The sequence below is a fragment of the Periplaneta americana genome, chromosome 6, assembly GCF_040183065.1.
Source record: "Periplaneta americana isolate PAMFEO1 chromosome 6, P.americana_PAMFEO1_priV1, whole genome shotgun sequence".
Classification (NCBI taxonomy): Eukaryota; Metazoa; Arthropoda; class Insecta; order Blattodea; family Blattidae; genus Periplaneta; species Periplaneta americana.
Window position 1 is genome coordinate 122,925,407 of NC_091122.1, and position 16,646 is coordinate 122,942,052.

Here is a 16,646-nt window from a genome sequence, read left to right on the forward strand (position 1 = left end):
AAGTTCTTTGTTTTATGTTTATGTCAAGATGACTTACATCAAGCGGTGGCCAACGATTATTTGAAACTAATTAAATAAAGATTATTTAAGTTCACATCTTCGAACGACTTATAAATATCCAAGCAACTTAAGCGTTCCATGCGATTAAAAGGAGGGTTTTGCAAATCCCCTGCCATCTTTTTTCAAAGCCAGTTACTTGACGACGCTTTAATGGAATTGATGGTATCGAATGGATATCGAGATGAAATCGAGGATTCGCCATGTGATTTTACCTGACATTCACCTTGCAGTCAGAGAAAGCCTAGGAAAAAATCCAACCAGATAATAGCTAAAGCGCAGCTCCTGATCAGTAGCAACCGCGATTACCACCTGAGCTACGCAGATTGCTTAGTCGATTAATGAAGTCGATGGGGTTGTAAGGAGGAATCGATTGCGCGATACCTTTTACTCGTATTTACTTTCTGTGTCTAAGCGATTTTGCAAGATTTTTTCAATATATCCTTCGGTTTCTTATACTTGAAGGACGGAAAACACATTGGAAATTATCTGCTGGTAGGTTTATTCTCTGCTTCGATTCAGTTCTCATTCTTCTATTACCGCGTCACTCCTGTTTTGTGATTTGCTGAATCTTCGTTTCGACATAAACTTAAACGTAAAATAATCTTGACGTTGCAATTTCTTCTAAGTTAACGTCAGCACGATTAAAGGTCTTGCCACACAGAATGCGGGCTACCGCAGCGTCCTGCGATCCTAGCACGCAGCGGGAAGGACGCTGAACTGTTTTACACAACATTGCATCATCCCCGTCACACACGCGCCGTTCTAACGCAGCGGGCTGGAGGAGGACGCAGCGGGCTAGTTTCAGTTTGTGTTTCGAGTGTGTTGCCCGTTGCGTTCTGCGTTCTAGTAGGAACATGGAGACTGAAAAACTCATAGAAGAGGTACGGAAATATAAATTTTTGTATGATCCCGGACATCTGGAGTACAAAAACGTTGTGAAAAAGGCGGAGAAATGGAAGGAAATAGGATTGGCCTTGAACTTAGAAGGTAAGTGCATTATACACTTTGTATTTCAACATAGTTTTATTTATGTCGATATTACGTAATTTACGTAACACTGAAAATAGGAATCCAGTAAAATTAATAAGAAATTTAGCCTACATACTAATAAAAGGAGTAGAAATCTAAGAATTAGACCTAATAAGTAATTTACATAACAATAGAAGCAGAAATCTAATAATTAATTATTAAGTAATTTACATAATCATAGTAAGAGATAGAAATCGAATAATTAATAAGTAATTTACAGAATAATGGAAGCAGGAATCTACTGTGTATAAATATTTTTATAATGAATCATTATTGAAATAATTGACAAAATGTTGTCGAACTTCGAAAGCAACACTGTTTGCTCTGCGGTTACTTGGTGTTTGAGAAAGCAAAGCACGGGGTTGTCCATTTTCACCTTGCTCTATTATATCAGTGGTTAAGTCGGAAGTATTATTTCTAATGTAGTTGTGTAAACAGCATGCAGCTTGTACTATGAGCACAGCAGTTTCAACATTTGTCTCTATAGGTCTAAAAAAGATACGCCATTTTTGAGTTAATATTCCGAACGCGTTTTCCACGACTCTTCGAGCTCTTGAGAGCCGTTGGTTGAATTGCTTTTTTCGTGGGTCATTTAAAATAGCAGATTTGGGGAAAGGACGCATTAAAAATGTATGTAATCCAAACCCTTCGTCACCAATAAGTACATGAGGAACGGAGGTGTTTGTCCCTGGTAAAGGTTTAGGAGGTAAAAGTGTTTTCTCAGCAATGAACTCGCGATAAAACTTTGAATTTTCAAAAATGCCACTGTCACTGTGCCTCCCGTAACTGCCAATATCAACAACGAGAAATTTGTAAAAGGGATCAACTATAGCCAGAAGAACTATGGAAAAAAAATTTTTGTAGCAGAAATAATTTGAGCCGCTGTTACAGGGACATTTTAATCTTATGTGCTTGCCATCAATGCTTCCTATGCAGTTAGGGAAATTCCATATTTCTCGGAATCCAATCTCCGCTCGTTTCCAGCTTTCTTCTGTAGGGGTAGGCAGGTGCAAGGGCTGCAAGACATTCCATATTTCTTTGCAGACTTCCTTCACGATTTTAGAAACTGTTGAACGCCCAAGTCGGAAAGAAAACGCGATAGTCTGGTGTGAATCACCGGTAGCCAAGTGTCTGAAAAAAAAAAAACAACAGAAGTCCATAAAAATATCTCTATGTTATGAAGTAATGATAAGATGAAACTATCTCTATATTAGTTTTAAAATAAAAAAAGTTATCACATTTCCTTTAAATGTACAAAGTTTCAGTTAAAATACGATTTTAAGTATTTTTTAATATTTTATTTTGTTTCAGGTGACTCTGTAAAAAACAAGTGGAGAAACCTGAGAGACTACTATATGAAATTCAAAAAGTTGGATAAGGGTGCTACGGGTACAGCCGCAAATAAATATAAAAAATGGCCGTGGAGCAGCCACCTGCAGTTTTTTGACGATTCACTTGCAGCGCGTTCAACAGCATCGAACATTCGTGAATCCGAAGTCCCATCCACAGAAACCTTGATTGTGGAATCTCAATCACCCATTGTCACTGAGTCTGCTGATGAAAGTATTATCAGAGATGCACCATCCCCATCGTCAGAAACGCTGCCAGCCCCGAAAAAGGTAAAAAATAAATAATCCAATGAAGACGTCGAGAAGTTGATTAACTATTTCGAAAAGAAGAATAGCTCCAAGCGTGAGTACGACGAAATAGATCATCTCTTTTCGAGCTACGCTCGAACATTCAAACGCTTCTCTGCAAGAAGACAGGCCATCATGAAAATGACTTTGGCTAACCTATTTGGTCAGGCCGAACTAAAAGAAATAGAAGAGCAAAATCCACAATCTCCATCTACGAGCTCAGTTGGTTCAGATCAGAACAGAGTGTATACTGATTATAGTAGTAATCATTCTACCAGTTCTGTGGGAACTGCACTACCGTTTATGTTCCCCGAGATTCAAAGTTCTTCTTCAGTCGCCCAACATTCCACTCCAGCCGTCAACTATCCAAACGCACTGGATCCCCGACCTACAGACGTCACCCAAGAATACTGCACTGCGAAGGATCTTTATGAAAGTGGAGTCAGCACATTTCTGAACATTTAGGTAAACATCAGTAAACTGACTGTTAATCATTTCGGTTACACAGAATACTCATCAGTTTACGGTGAAGAAAGAAATTCTTATATACTCTATGATTTATATTTATATGATAATTTTTAGTAAAATTATAATTATCTCATAATATCAAGTAAATGTTTAAAATAAATGTCAATTTCAATTACTTTGGTGAACCTACCTTAGACAAATGGCAAGCCTTTCTCTTGCAGGTATCGGCCTCCTCCAGTTTGTTGTAAATTTTTCAATCTTCGGTTCCAGTAATTGATGCAAAGTTTCGAAGCATTCACGAGACATTCGAAAATAAATAAAAAACCTATCTTTAAAAGACTCCAATTCCCGACACAGTCTGTGATATTCGCCAAGTTGTTCTCGTTTCTTATTGATGTCGTGGACCCATTTTCTCTTTCTACATTTTCTCATAACAGTGAAAAGTGCAAGCATTTCCTCTTCGTCAGAAGAAGAATTCATTGTAAATAGATAGATACACAATAGCCACTCGAAATAGAAACTGAGCAGAATGCACTCTATGTTGTTATCACAGGTTATCTTAGATTTCGCGCTGTCCGCACGCACTAGTATATCGCTCTACGTGTGTGTGACGTCTCTGATCGCAGTCTGCTGCGTTTTTCTGCAACGTCCTGCCCGCTGCGGTAGCCCGCATTCTGTGTGGCAAAGCCTTAAGTCTACGTAAGCGAATTGCGAATTGTTCCGTTTAATGACATGTTTTATAGCTTTCGTGTCAACACTAAATTAACATTCAAGTTTGCATTGGGAAAGAGATCTAAACTTGCTACTGTACTGGCTTCAAACATTCTCTCATGAAGAGTATCCCGTCTTTTTTACGATCCTACTTTAAAAGTGTGAAGAACCGATCGAGATGGCTCAACAGTATAAAAAAAACTAGACTCGCATTCAGAGGTCCTGAGTTCAGTTTCCGGAGTCTACCAATCTGAATGTGATTTTTTAATATTGTTTCAAAGACAAATGCTGGATTGGTTTCCATTTCTGTTTCACACAAAGATAATGATACTGATTCCCAACACCTGAGTCCATCCATAGTTGCACATGATGGTCATGTCTGCAGTTTACTTGGATCCATTTTTAGGTCGATTACAGTTCAGATGTGATGGGTTGTGCACTGCTTCTTGGATCACTTTCGTTACTCTGGTGTTGAGAAATAGTTGTGGTTAATGGGTTTGTGTGGGTTACACGGAAAGACTGAGGACGATCATCGGCTGCTATGGCAGCTTATCAAAGACCCTCTCCAAATCGTGGGCGACGGGCAGTAAGAGACACGTCGCATTAGGGATAATGCTATCCGGGATATCTATAAGTCTGTCGCTAGGATGATTCATAGTCTGTCTGGCTGGATAGAATGGGGTTTAACGAGGTGTCGTGATATACAGTACATAGCAGAAGAGGTTCAGGTCACTACTTTTATTCACCCACTTCATGCATTATTTACAATTAGTACTATTTACACTGAGGTAAGGCGTAGCGCGTATGGATTCGAATTAGAGTCGTGCAAAAACGGATACGAAAAATAGAAATTATATATTGCTATTGAACCCTGGCGCTATAGTCAGTATGCAAAACTCTCCCATCTCGCGGAGTGTCTCAGGTCTGTTTATCGAATATTCGAGTTGTCTCTCATTCTTTGTAGAATTGACGGCAAAGGCGGGCCACATAGAGCCATGCAGGAGTTAAAAGCGTCCTTGCAAGGACGCGTTTATCATCATGTAGGCATACCATTTAATTGATAATTCTTCCTCTCTCAGTGCATTCAATCAATCATCCATCAATCGACTCATTGATTCATTCATACATCGATTCATTGGTTCATTCATTATAGATTGATTCATTTGTTGATTCACTGATTGATTAATTAATAGATTCATTGATTCATCCAGTCCAGGTATTACAGTTGCAAACATGCTTCGTGAAAGTACAAGCATTTGAGCTTCAGAGTACTTTTCTTTTTGTTAACACTCTATCTTCTTAAAATATAATTATTGGAATAATAATGCAGCTCTTAAGAGTAATTAAAAGGCATTATATATTAACAACTACTGTTGTAGAGGTATCCATTTTGAGTTTAAAATGTAAATATTACACTAGAATGCAGGCCTTTGTACTTATTTGGAAACTTGTATATTTATCTTGTTTATTCCGTTTTGTCTGGGATGGTAGTTGAGTTGGTTATACACATGATAGGGAAATCCTCATTACTTGTGAACATGTTCTATCGATTAATATTTATTGTAGATTTCGATATATCAGTGTATCAGTAAGTGAAGTAAATATCGATATATAGGATTATTAGGCTATAATAACTAACATTGGAATTAATATAACTACTAAACAAATTGAACAGTCATCTTGGACTAGGCGACTGTGGAATGTAACAATAAAGGGTTTAGACTGTGCATATGGATTGTCTGTTTTCTATGTTAGACAAAAATATAGTATTGGCTCCACCATTGAGAGTAAAATGGACCTCATCTGTCCTCAGTATTCGAGATAACCATTCCCTTTGAATTTTCATTTGAGGTAATACACGCAATGAAAAGTCAGTCTCTCTCTCTCTCTCTCTCTCTCTCTCTCTCTCTCTCTCGCTCCCCTCCTCCCCTTCCCCCTCTCTCTCAACCCCCCCTCTCCCTTTCTCTTTCTGAGCTTCCCTTCAGTTCAAACATCATTTGCACTTGATACATTTTCAGAAGTTAGCGTAAAATGTTCTAACCAATGTTGTTCGGCATTTGTAAACATTTATTTTGCTTAACACATTAGCACTGTTGACTAATAACGGGGTTTCTCTAGCTAAGGCTTTGGCTTTCATGAAGAATTTCTGCAGTCTTAATCATTAGTTCTTGGTCTTATTTAATCATGAAATGAACTTTTTATTTATTTTTCTTATTTTCCAATATATAGAAATATATCTACAGTAGAGCATCGATTATCCGGAACAATTGGGGACGGGGGGGGGGTGTTCGGATAATTGATTTTTCGGATAGCCGATTATTTACGAAAACAAATTGTACCGGTGTCATAGGAGCAGTATGAAACAAAGAAACACTTATATAAAACACAAAACTGTACACACAGTATATATTTTGTATCACACGTCTTACAAATAACACAGAAAACTGACTAGCCTAGTTTGACAAGTTCAAAACTGCCATTAAAGTAGACCTACAATTTAGGGGGGGGGGAGTTTTTTTTTTTTTTTTGCTTCAGAGCTGAGACTCTTTTTTTGCCGCTAAATATCGCAAACAGCGCTAGTGAAACTTCTACATGGCGCACGCGTAAATTCAAATTTGCCGACTGGAACGCTTTCGGTTAACCGATGTTTCGGTTGATCGGTATTCGGATAATCGATACTCTACTGCTATATCTTTCACTTTCCACTATAAATATAAAATTAATTCTTCCCAAAACAAAAAAAATAGCATGTGGAATATATGGAAAAAATGTTAAATGTGTTATGCCATTACATCATGTTTTAGCTTTTTGGGTCAGAATTTTTTATTAGCACCAAGATAATGAAAATTACAGGGTAACTTAATTGAAGCATAACTATGTATGCTTTAATATTTTGAATAAACGAGCTTTTAAAATTTAATGAGCTACAAAGCAGAAGGTGAGTAGCTGTGTTTTTGGGTAGATTCACACATCCTGGTTATCTTCATAGCTATTCTACGTCTTAAAACTTATGACAAATGTGTTCGTTCTTTTTTTTTGTGATTAAGTTCTGTTTCTGTAAGCTAATACGTCGTGAATTTGTAGGGTAGAACTTTGCTCATAAATTCTGCGAACTTCTCTTATCGAGGCACGTTAAAATTACGCTGTTTTTGACTGCTAGTACAGTAACGCAGGATGCCCAGATGTTAACAGCGCATGGCTCTGTGTGATTAATATCCATGTTGACGACAGTGATAAACATTTTACACAGGATGTGGAATCTGGAGTAGCTAGTAAAATCAGAACTAGATTGCAACCAGCTGGATATCAAATGATGCACAAACGTTGTAATTATTACTGTTGTGGTTGGTTTCCATTCGGGTGAAGGTTCTTTGAACTGCTTTCATTGTCGTAAATGTGGGTGGAAATCACAGTGTTTCAAATATTGATGGATTGGAATATTTTAAATGAAGTGTGTTTAGAAAGATGAGCCACCATCACTTCCTCCTATTCAAATTAAATCGCCTTAAATGAAGACGTTGGTTTGATACGCCGTAGTAGTAGTAGTAGTCGTGGTGGTGGTGGTGGTGGTGGTGGTGGTAGTACAATGGAAGGCTATCTCTACTTACTGTAGTATGTTCATTATGACTAATGAAACGATTATGTAATTCGTTTAGAATAAACTGGAGTACGCCGCAAAAACTTGTCACCAAATATCGTTTTTGTCCACCATCAAGTCCCACTTGTACTTTTCGAGTTTTGAACCTGCGTTACCAATGTTGAAAGCCGACATTCAAGCGCGGTGCGCCCTAATGCGCTAATAATAGTGTTATTATTATAAGCATGCCTTACATTCGAGAACTCGTAAGTTTAGAGTCTCTCACGTACTTACTTACTGGCTTTTAATAATAGTAATAATAATAATAATAATAATAATAATAATAATAATAATAATAATAATGTTTTATTTTCCCTCTCAGAGTTAAGGCCATCAGGCCTTCTCTTCCACTCAACCAGGATCAAATCACATACAGAAAAATACATACCGGTATACAAGTATTAACTTTAAAAAAAAGTACCGTAGAGCGTCTCGTTTAGGCAGAGTGGAAACGTAACGAAAGTGCAGGTAACGTGTGGGGGGAGGACGAGCCCACAACATCTTTAATTGTAAAATAAGGATGGAATGGAATTTTATCAATATTTCTATTTAATCCTGTAGGGTTATTTGATCCTGTTTGATGTAGGAATAGATACGATAAACACAAGGGATGCACAAGGTTTTAGTTACAACATTTATGGCGAAGCATTAATTGAAATTGTATTTTCCAAAGACACACAAAAAAAGAACACAAATTGCATAACGTTATCATATACACCTTTTAACAAACAAACAATTGTAACGTTGAAATAATTGAATATAACAAATCAAATTTTGCTACTTACATGATATTGCATTCAAGCAGCATTTTTTACGGTCATGAAGTTAATTCTCTGTATGACTAACATAATATCACCGTCTTCTGTGGCCGAATTAACAAAACTACAGTATATTGGTCTGAAGTGACAACACTATTTCCTAAACATAATTATCCCTCCTCAAAGTTCAATTTATTTAGGTAGTATCTTATTCTAACATCTTGTTAGTGTCTGAGGTGGCAAGTCATTCCATGCTTGTGCTATATATTATATATATATATATATATCATTTATAATATTTTATTATATATAATATAGCACAGGCATAATTTATATTATAGCACAAGCATGGAATGACTTGTCACCTCAGACACTAACAAGATGTTGGAATACGATACTACCTGAATAAATTGAACTTTGAGGAGGGATAATTATGTTTAGGAAATAGTGTTGTCACTTCAGACCAATATACTGTAGTTTTGTTAGTTCGGCCACAGAAGACGGTGATATTATGTTAGTCATACAGAAAATGAAATTCATAACTGTAAAAAATGCTGCTTGAAAGCAAAATTTTATTTGTTATATTCAACAAGTTAATTAAGTAGTAAAATATCGCTGCAATCGAAAAGTATTGGGAATAAATTAGAATAAGGAACAAAAAAAGTTTCCTTCCCAGGCAGGATTCGGACGGAACCACGAAAGTCTTACTTACCAGTCTATCGTGCTCTGGAGTGAACAAGGCTCTGAAATCAGCTACAAGGGTCGGTCCGGTTTTTTTTTTTGCCACTACTGTACACAAATACTATATACTTAGATATTGTTACAAAAGTGTCTAATGGTGCCGTAACAAGGTGAAAACGTTAACGGAAGTATCAACTTTAATCAAGAACAAATGTTATAAATGTATAACACTTTGATTTGTTTTTAACACTAAAATGTCAACCTGATAAGTCTTATAGACTGAAAACTGTATTGAGGTAATTTAATTAGTTACACACTTACCTGAATAAAAAAAAAAAAACAAAACATGAAATGCCTTTGAACATCATGCGTTCTTATTTTGAAACATCGTTTGTAAGAGGATTTTTTTCCCCATGAGTTCATGCTCTTCCACTTCTGTAGCCATTGTTGCATCCCTAAGCTTCTTCTAGATAATGTATCTCATGTTTACCTAGTCAGAGAGACACGCCCAAGAGCATGACTGGCTCGGACTTTCCTATGTTAGTGACGTCACCAAATGACTTTCGGAGAGGATGATTAGATAGGAAGGAATTATTTTCCGGAACTGCCATAACACTTTAGTCGTTCTCATCCTGCTTTTGTCTCCTTTGTATTTTATGCTGGGGAGACTAAAGGCAGGAAGAAACAGGAAGGAGCAGGTGGTCTGTACCTTGATATAATTCATGTTTCCTCGGAAGGAATAGCAGCTGGTGGCAAACACTTCGTTTCGTCTAAAGACTGTTTTGTTCTCTTTATGACGGAACGTCAGTGACGGCCCGTGTTTGAAACTTAAAAGTTTCATTAAGCGATGTCTTTAGCTCGCAAAAATTATTCACCTGCTGATTGCGTGAAAACCACGGTCACGGGTTCGAATTCCATCTGTAACTCGATTGTTCCGTTTACAGGGTTACGTTCTGTTTCAGATCAGCAGTGTTGATAACCTTTCACGTGTGTTGCTCCGTAGTAGCAAAGGCAAGCGACTCGCGTATGTGCTGTGGAAATAGTAGTAATCGATGGCATACCATTTTTGGAACACTATACACTATGTACATGAAATAATGTAACAGTATAGTATAAATATGTATAATTAAATAATCAGAGTAATTTAATTATGTTTTTGTAAGATGTTAACTAAAGTTGGGATATTTTATGGATTTGCAGTAATTACGTATTTTTTGTAAATGTGCTCGTCATTTTTTAAGGCGGGTATGCAACAAAAGGCTCGTCGTATGGAGTGGCTAATTCAAATTTTACAACACAGGTGCAACGAAACTTCAGGAGATTCTACAATACGCGACATGCACTCTCTAGATGTGATATTAAACTATGGTATGAGCTGTTTATGAAAATGGTAGCGTAGGAAAGGCGTCACTCCCAGGAAGAACCAGTGTATCTGAAGCTGAAGTTGTAGCAATAAGACAGCGCTTGTCCACCGCTGTGAAGTAACGGTTAGTCTTCTTGGTCGTGAAACGAGCGGGCCCGGATTCAAATCCTGGTTGAGACAAATTACCAGGTTGGAGTTTTTCTGAGGTCTTTCCTCAACCACTCGAAGCAGAATTGCTTGGACCCCGGACTCATTTCACCTTCATTAGTATAATTTCATTAATCACTTAATAGTTTACAGGTCGACCAGGAAGACATGGCGGACGTGGTTCCAGAATCTGCCTATAAGCTGCATCTGTCTGCGGGAGCTGCAAATATTCAGCGAAGCCGCAGAGGCTTTTAAGCGGACTGCGAGCAACCGGGGTAGTGTAGCTCCTCGGATAGATGGCGTCTTGGTGAGTCGTGAAATCGACTGTGAGGTGTTCTTCTGGTTAAGGATGCAGCAGATTTAGGCACATAAATTGCGAACAGATGCCATCGATCTGAGGAGGCCGCAGAACATCACAGGAAGGCGGAGAATCAAGTCTTCAGTCAGGACTGGATGCTGTAGCTGAATCGATATGATGACACCATACAATGAATCATGCGCTTGAAGAGCGATCCTAAATGGACTTCAACAATCATTTCAACAAAAGGAGGTTGCACAATAAGCTTAAGGCTGCGATGCTTGCCTGCGGACCCTCTGAGAGAGAGCAAAAAAGACACCTTTTCTGTAAATCTTCCACAAAGTCGATTCCTCGTGCATGACGAGAGTAAAGTTTCAAATTCTACAGACATTAAATGCAAGGGACAAGGAAAATATAAATTTTGGTATGGATGTGTTGAACGGAATAGACCAAGATAATTTCTTGCAAAGAGTGTTGTTTTTTCGATGGAGAGATATTTAATAATATGTCGGGGAGTGATAATCGCCAGAATGTTCAGTCACCAGTTTCAAAACTGCTAGATTTTTTATACGGGGTTATGTAAAGGACACACGGTGTATAACATTGCCACTAAGTACAGTTTTGGGGGAATATTATAATACAAAATCTGTAGGAAACAAATCTTTATTTTACTAACTCATGTGCTCATTAACAGATCATTTTTCTCTCAATAAAAACTTTTGAAATGTTCTGCGTATGGAGCATCACATGAAATTAACAGAATTAAAGTTCATTGTTTATGAAGTTGTGCAAGACTTCTGTTGTACCATGCCATAGAATCAGTAATATGAATTTCTGTGCCTTGTATTAAGAGTCTTCATTCATATAACAAGTGCCTTTTCCTTGCCGACTATTTTACGATCCGCCGCTGGTATTTCACGCACTGTTCTTAGCCTTATCTCTCTGCAAACTCCACACCCTGCAACTCTGTTTCACGAAAATCAGCTTACAACTTCCATAAAATTCATATAATACCTACAGTAAACTTTCCCGCTTTAAAGTATTATGCCCTAAAACTGGAAAGTTTTCAGTGCAAGTAAGAGATTATTCCATAAATGAAAATAACATTAATTTTAAAGTCTGTGAGCGGCAAACTGTGTAAGGTATTGTTATATATGACATGCTTTAGACGTCATTGAGTTGAGAGCACCCCATGATCGGCATTACACTCCCCCTCGCCCCCCCCCTCCCCCGCTCTAGTCTGTTAGCTACAAAGAAGAAACTTCGTTTCTCAATTTTGGTATTGAAAGGATCTCCCTCCAACCCTGAATTGTTGTGGAAGTTACTCTCCTTTTTGTGTTCTTTTTTTCTTCTCTTTTTCAATCTTCATGTGAACTTTTATACTTTTTTATTTTACTGTTTTATTTCTTCATCATACTTTATACCTTTTTATTTTCTGCCTTTCCTTATGCTATTCTTTTTCTTTTTTTCACTTCCGTTTCGTTTATTTTTTTTTCTTTGATAACTTTCATGATTTCCGTTTCTCCTTTCTTTAAATACATTCTCTTCTTTCTGTACTGTGCATTTCCTTTATTTTATTTTGCATTAATCTCATTTTCTTTTGCCTTTACGTTTTGCTTCCAAATTTATTTTTCTTTTATTTTAATTAAACTTTTTATTTTTCCTTCAGCCGTTTTTATTTCTCATTTCTATTATTATTTTTTTTTACTCTTCCTGTTTTATTTTATGTTTCCCATATCCCTATTTTCTTCTATCTTTCTTTCTTTCTTTCTTTCTTTCTTTCATTCTTTCTGATTTTGTTTCAATAATTTATTTTTCTCACTTTTTTGACTACTTAGTACTCTATTACTGTATTTTCATATTTCTTTACCTCGTTCGTAGCTACTTCATATCCTTTTGTTTTTTTTATTTTCCATTATTTTATATTCTCACAACCTAATCTATCCCTTTTTTTAAATTAAGGGTTTTATTTTACAAATTCTCATCGTGAAGTCTTGCTGTTGTTACCACCACATTCAAATACGTATGTCAACTTGCTTGAAATATTTCGTATGCCAACCGATAGGACAGTGCTGTGTTGAACAATGGGCGACAGCGTATTATATCCGAACGTGTCCTTGCATTCGCACGTGATGTTATTAAATTCTTTCTTGCACGGACAGCATTCTTGCCAAATATTCTCAAGTGTGTCATACACAATTTCCTTTTCGGCTACTGCAGACAAACAATAGTATCAGTTTTAAGAAAGAGAGAACACATTTCATCGCAAGTAACTGCTCGAGATAAGAGTAATTCGGCTACTGTGTTGACAAGTCAGTCTGTCATGTATCACATGGGTGTGGAGGAATGCTGGCGTATGGTATGCGGTGGAAAAGGCGCAGCTATGGCGTTGTTTGGAAGCCTGTGCCTGGATGTGGATAATTGGGTGAAATTGAAGCTTTTATATGAAAAATATATATTATTATATATTTTTCATCTACAGTGTGCCCTTTTTATAGCGAAGTATCCAGTAAATGAAAATTTACGCACTTTTATACAAAGACTGTGTCACTTAAATGTAATTTAAAAAAATGCTTTTATTGATGGTACAAGAGTAAATAAATAAATGTATAAAAAGATGTTCCTTGCTCCGAAAAAAAATGTAATAACGACGTATATGTACCTGAAGGTTTGCCTACTCTGTTGGATCCATTATATCTAGTCCAGTTAATAGCCTACATATTAGCAAGATATGTTAAATCCAACGGAATAGATCAGGTGGGACCTGTAAAGGCTGGTTCACAATAAACCGGAAACGGGAACGACAATGAGAACGAGAACGGAAATATTGTTAAAATAAATGTATTTAAATGTTAGCATTCACAATTAACTATTTTGAATGCTCACATTTAGATGCATTTAGTTTAACATTATTTCCGTTCTCGTTGTCGTTTCCGTTCCCGATTTATTGTGAATCACCTGAAGTAGTTTCAAAGCATGGGAGATGTCAAGTCCAAACACTCCGTGTAAAACCCAAACCTTTTCCTCGACACATAAATACCGTGAAAGTGTAATCTAATATTTGTAGTGCCTTGATTAAATATTTCATGTTACTACGAAGTTATCTTGTTTCTGCTTAATGTTGTATCTTTCGTATTTCGTCTTAAAACTCTTCCACGGGACTGTTTTTTTCTCTCTCTCCTAATGTCGCTTATTTGATCACGTTTCATCTTCACTGATGATACCGAGTGAACTTTATATCGCTACTGGAACAACATTATTTCCTCTGTACTATTTTAGAATAGTTCCTGTTGTATTACTTTAATAACTACGATCTTTAGCCCACAATTTTATGCTTCTGTTTTATATTTATATGCCAACACCATACGCAGCATATCTACTGTGTTCGTTATTTTAGTAATTTATAATGATGCTCTCTGGATATTTCAGATTTTGATTTAGTGGCTCATTCTTTCTTACTTTCTTTTTTTCTCTTCATCTTTTATCCAACTTACACGCCACTGCGGATAGGAAAGGGGCTTAATTTGTTCTTACGCTAGATATCTCACACATGCAGACTTGCCTAGTTATGGGACAGGCATGACGCACTGCTGAGACATCACAGGACAATTACAAGACAATGCATAAACAGTCGAATAGCAACGAACAAAAGAATACTCAAAAGTCAACGATTCTCCCAACAGTTCTGGTATTAAATCATATGAAATTAAGAAATATATTTTTATTACATAAAATGTGGGAGTCTGCACGCATTGTATTCTTCACCTGACATAATTAGGAACATTAAATCCAGACGTTTGAGATGGGCAGGGCATGTAGCATGCATGGGTGAATCCAGAAATGCATATAGAATGTTAGTTGGGAGGCCGGAGGGAAAAAGACTTTGGAGGGGGCGAGATGTAGATGGGAGGTTATATTAAATGGATTTGAGGGAGGTGGGATAAGATGATAGAGACTGGATTAATCTTGCACAGAATAGGTGCCGATGGCGGGCTTATGTGAGAGCGGCAATGAACCTCCGGATTTCTTAAAAGCCGTAAGTAAAATGTGGGAATGGAAAAAACAATATATGCAATTCGCGAGTTAAGTAGATTTTGCTGTATAGTCTCGGATTGCTTAATTCCAGTTGCAGCTCTCACTACCGCTGGGGCGCAAACTCATCAACTAGTAAAAACTACTTGCATCCCTTAATACATAAATAACTATAACTCCAGAACACACAAAATAACGAAGTTAGTCTGGCCCAGTGGTCGAATTGGAAATAAATTACTGCCCGCATGCACATACTTGTTTTGTGATATTATTTCAGGAATAAGACCTTGTTCCCGCGCGCGAACTAAATAACGTGCCATAATAAGACATCTCTGTCTCTGATTTAGGTTCTGGCTACACTTGACGATATGTGTCACAGGAAGAACAATTGCATGCATCTGAAGTCTGATTAGTGTAATATATAGCTAATTAGTAATGTATGCAATGGAGGGAGAAAGGAACTGGACACACTATCCCATTATCTCTTGGCCTAGTTGGCTCATGAGTAGGTGCCTCGTTGGTATCACTTGTGAGGTTCAGACCTATCTTCGGACAGTTGACTAAACAACAATAAGACATTACGCACTACTGCAGGAAAGAGAAGGTACATTGTATGACGACACTTTTGATTAGCGTAATGAACTATGTGATCAACTTCACTAAATAACAGTCATTTTTTACTGTCGTTATGCTTTTTGGCATCTTATTTTATTTCTGGTATGTCATACCAGTTCATACCGGCCCAATTCGACCACTGGTCTGGTGATAAGTTACTGGAAGTTCACTGCCACTGCTTCTTTTTCTTCAAATAAATAGCCTACCCGTTATTTTTTGCTTCAAATCATTATATTTAATTTCCGTTATTCCGGAATTACTCGAAGTTCTTACCGCAAAAGCCAGAAGGAAATAAGCCCAAACTCTCCATACTGAGATATGATGAGATGAATGTTCCACCTTTTTACACAGCTTTGTTATCTACTTTCTTTGAATGTCGAAAGATATACGCAAATATCCATCCCTGCGATTCGGGAGTACTAACATTAAACAAGCAGAAAATCCTACATGTGAATCACACATAACCTAAAAAATACATGTTTTGGCGCCTAATTCCTTTTGCCTTCTGACACAAGAACTAGTCTACTGAATATGAACACAATCTGGGCAAAAGTGTAGGAGAAATAGTTCTACACATAAAGACAACATGTCCATAACCACTTTTCGGTATTGTGGTTATTAAAACTTGTATTTCGGCGAAAATATCCAAAACTATTTATTACTGCATCAGGATACTTCCTCTTTATACTTTCAATCAGAAAGTAAAAATAATTTTTTTCACTGAATAAATTACCCGCAAGGGACTCGAAATAGAAATAACTTCTAAGAAATAGATAGTGCAATGTGTTTACTTTTTTTCGCAATATTAAGGAGAAACAGCGGAAATGAGGTTAAGAAAAGTAGTGCGATGAGTGGGGGGTGATTCGTCAGATGAAGATTATACTCTTACGTATGTTTCCTCTAATTCTAATAGAAAGAAATTTATCCAGCTCTTAAGCCTTGGTTCTTCTGAACCGATGCATGCGACGTGCGAGACCCGCCTCCCACAAATCCGGACTACACGAGAGATAGTGTGTGGTTTCTATAACTGCGAGGTGTGAGGTCTGCTCACCTCGCAGCCATAGAAACCACTCACTATCTCTCGTGTAGTCCGGATTTGTGCGAGGCGGACCTCGCACGTCTCACGCGTCGGTTTAGAAAAACCAAGGCTTTAAGAGCTCGGCGAAGCGGTATGTGGAAAACTTAGACACATGATACGGCGGGACTCTTG

At 37.3% G+C, this 16,646-nt stretch overlaps 2 protein-coding genes across 7 annotated transcripts in view; one reads left to right on the forward strand and one right to left on the reverse strand.

Moving 5' to 3' along the window:
* zip (myosin heavy chain 10) overlaps nt 1–16,646 on the forward strand; it is a 352,102-nt gene that overhangs the window by 134,323 nt on the left and 201,133 nt on the right. The window lies entirely within an intron of this gene.
* On the reverse strand, nt 1,286–3,696 carry LOC138701697 (uncharacterized). The gene is made up of 2 exons (XM_069828875.1): nt 3,385–3,696; nt 1,286–2,220 (listed from the first exon to the last, which is right to left on the reverse strand). Exons 1-2 carry the CDS (start codon nt 3,672–3,674, stop codon nt 1,347–1,349), a joined length of 1,164 nt encoding a protein of 387 aa, XP_069684976.1. The 5' UTR covers nt 3,675–3,696; the 3' UTR covers nt 1,286–1,346.

Coding starts and splice junctions, on each gene's coding strand:
- LOC138701697 (XM_069828875.1), bottom strand. CDS start 3,674: ATGAATTCTTCTTCTGACGAAGAGGAAATGCTTGCACTTTTCACTGTT. Junction 2,221..3,384: donor AGGCTTGCCATTTGTCTAAG/GTAGGTTCACCA, acceptor TTTTTTTTTCAG/ACACTTGGCTACCGGTGATT.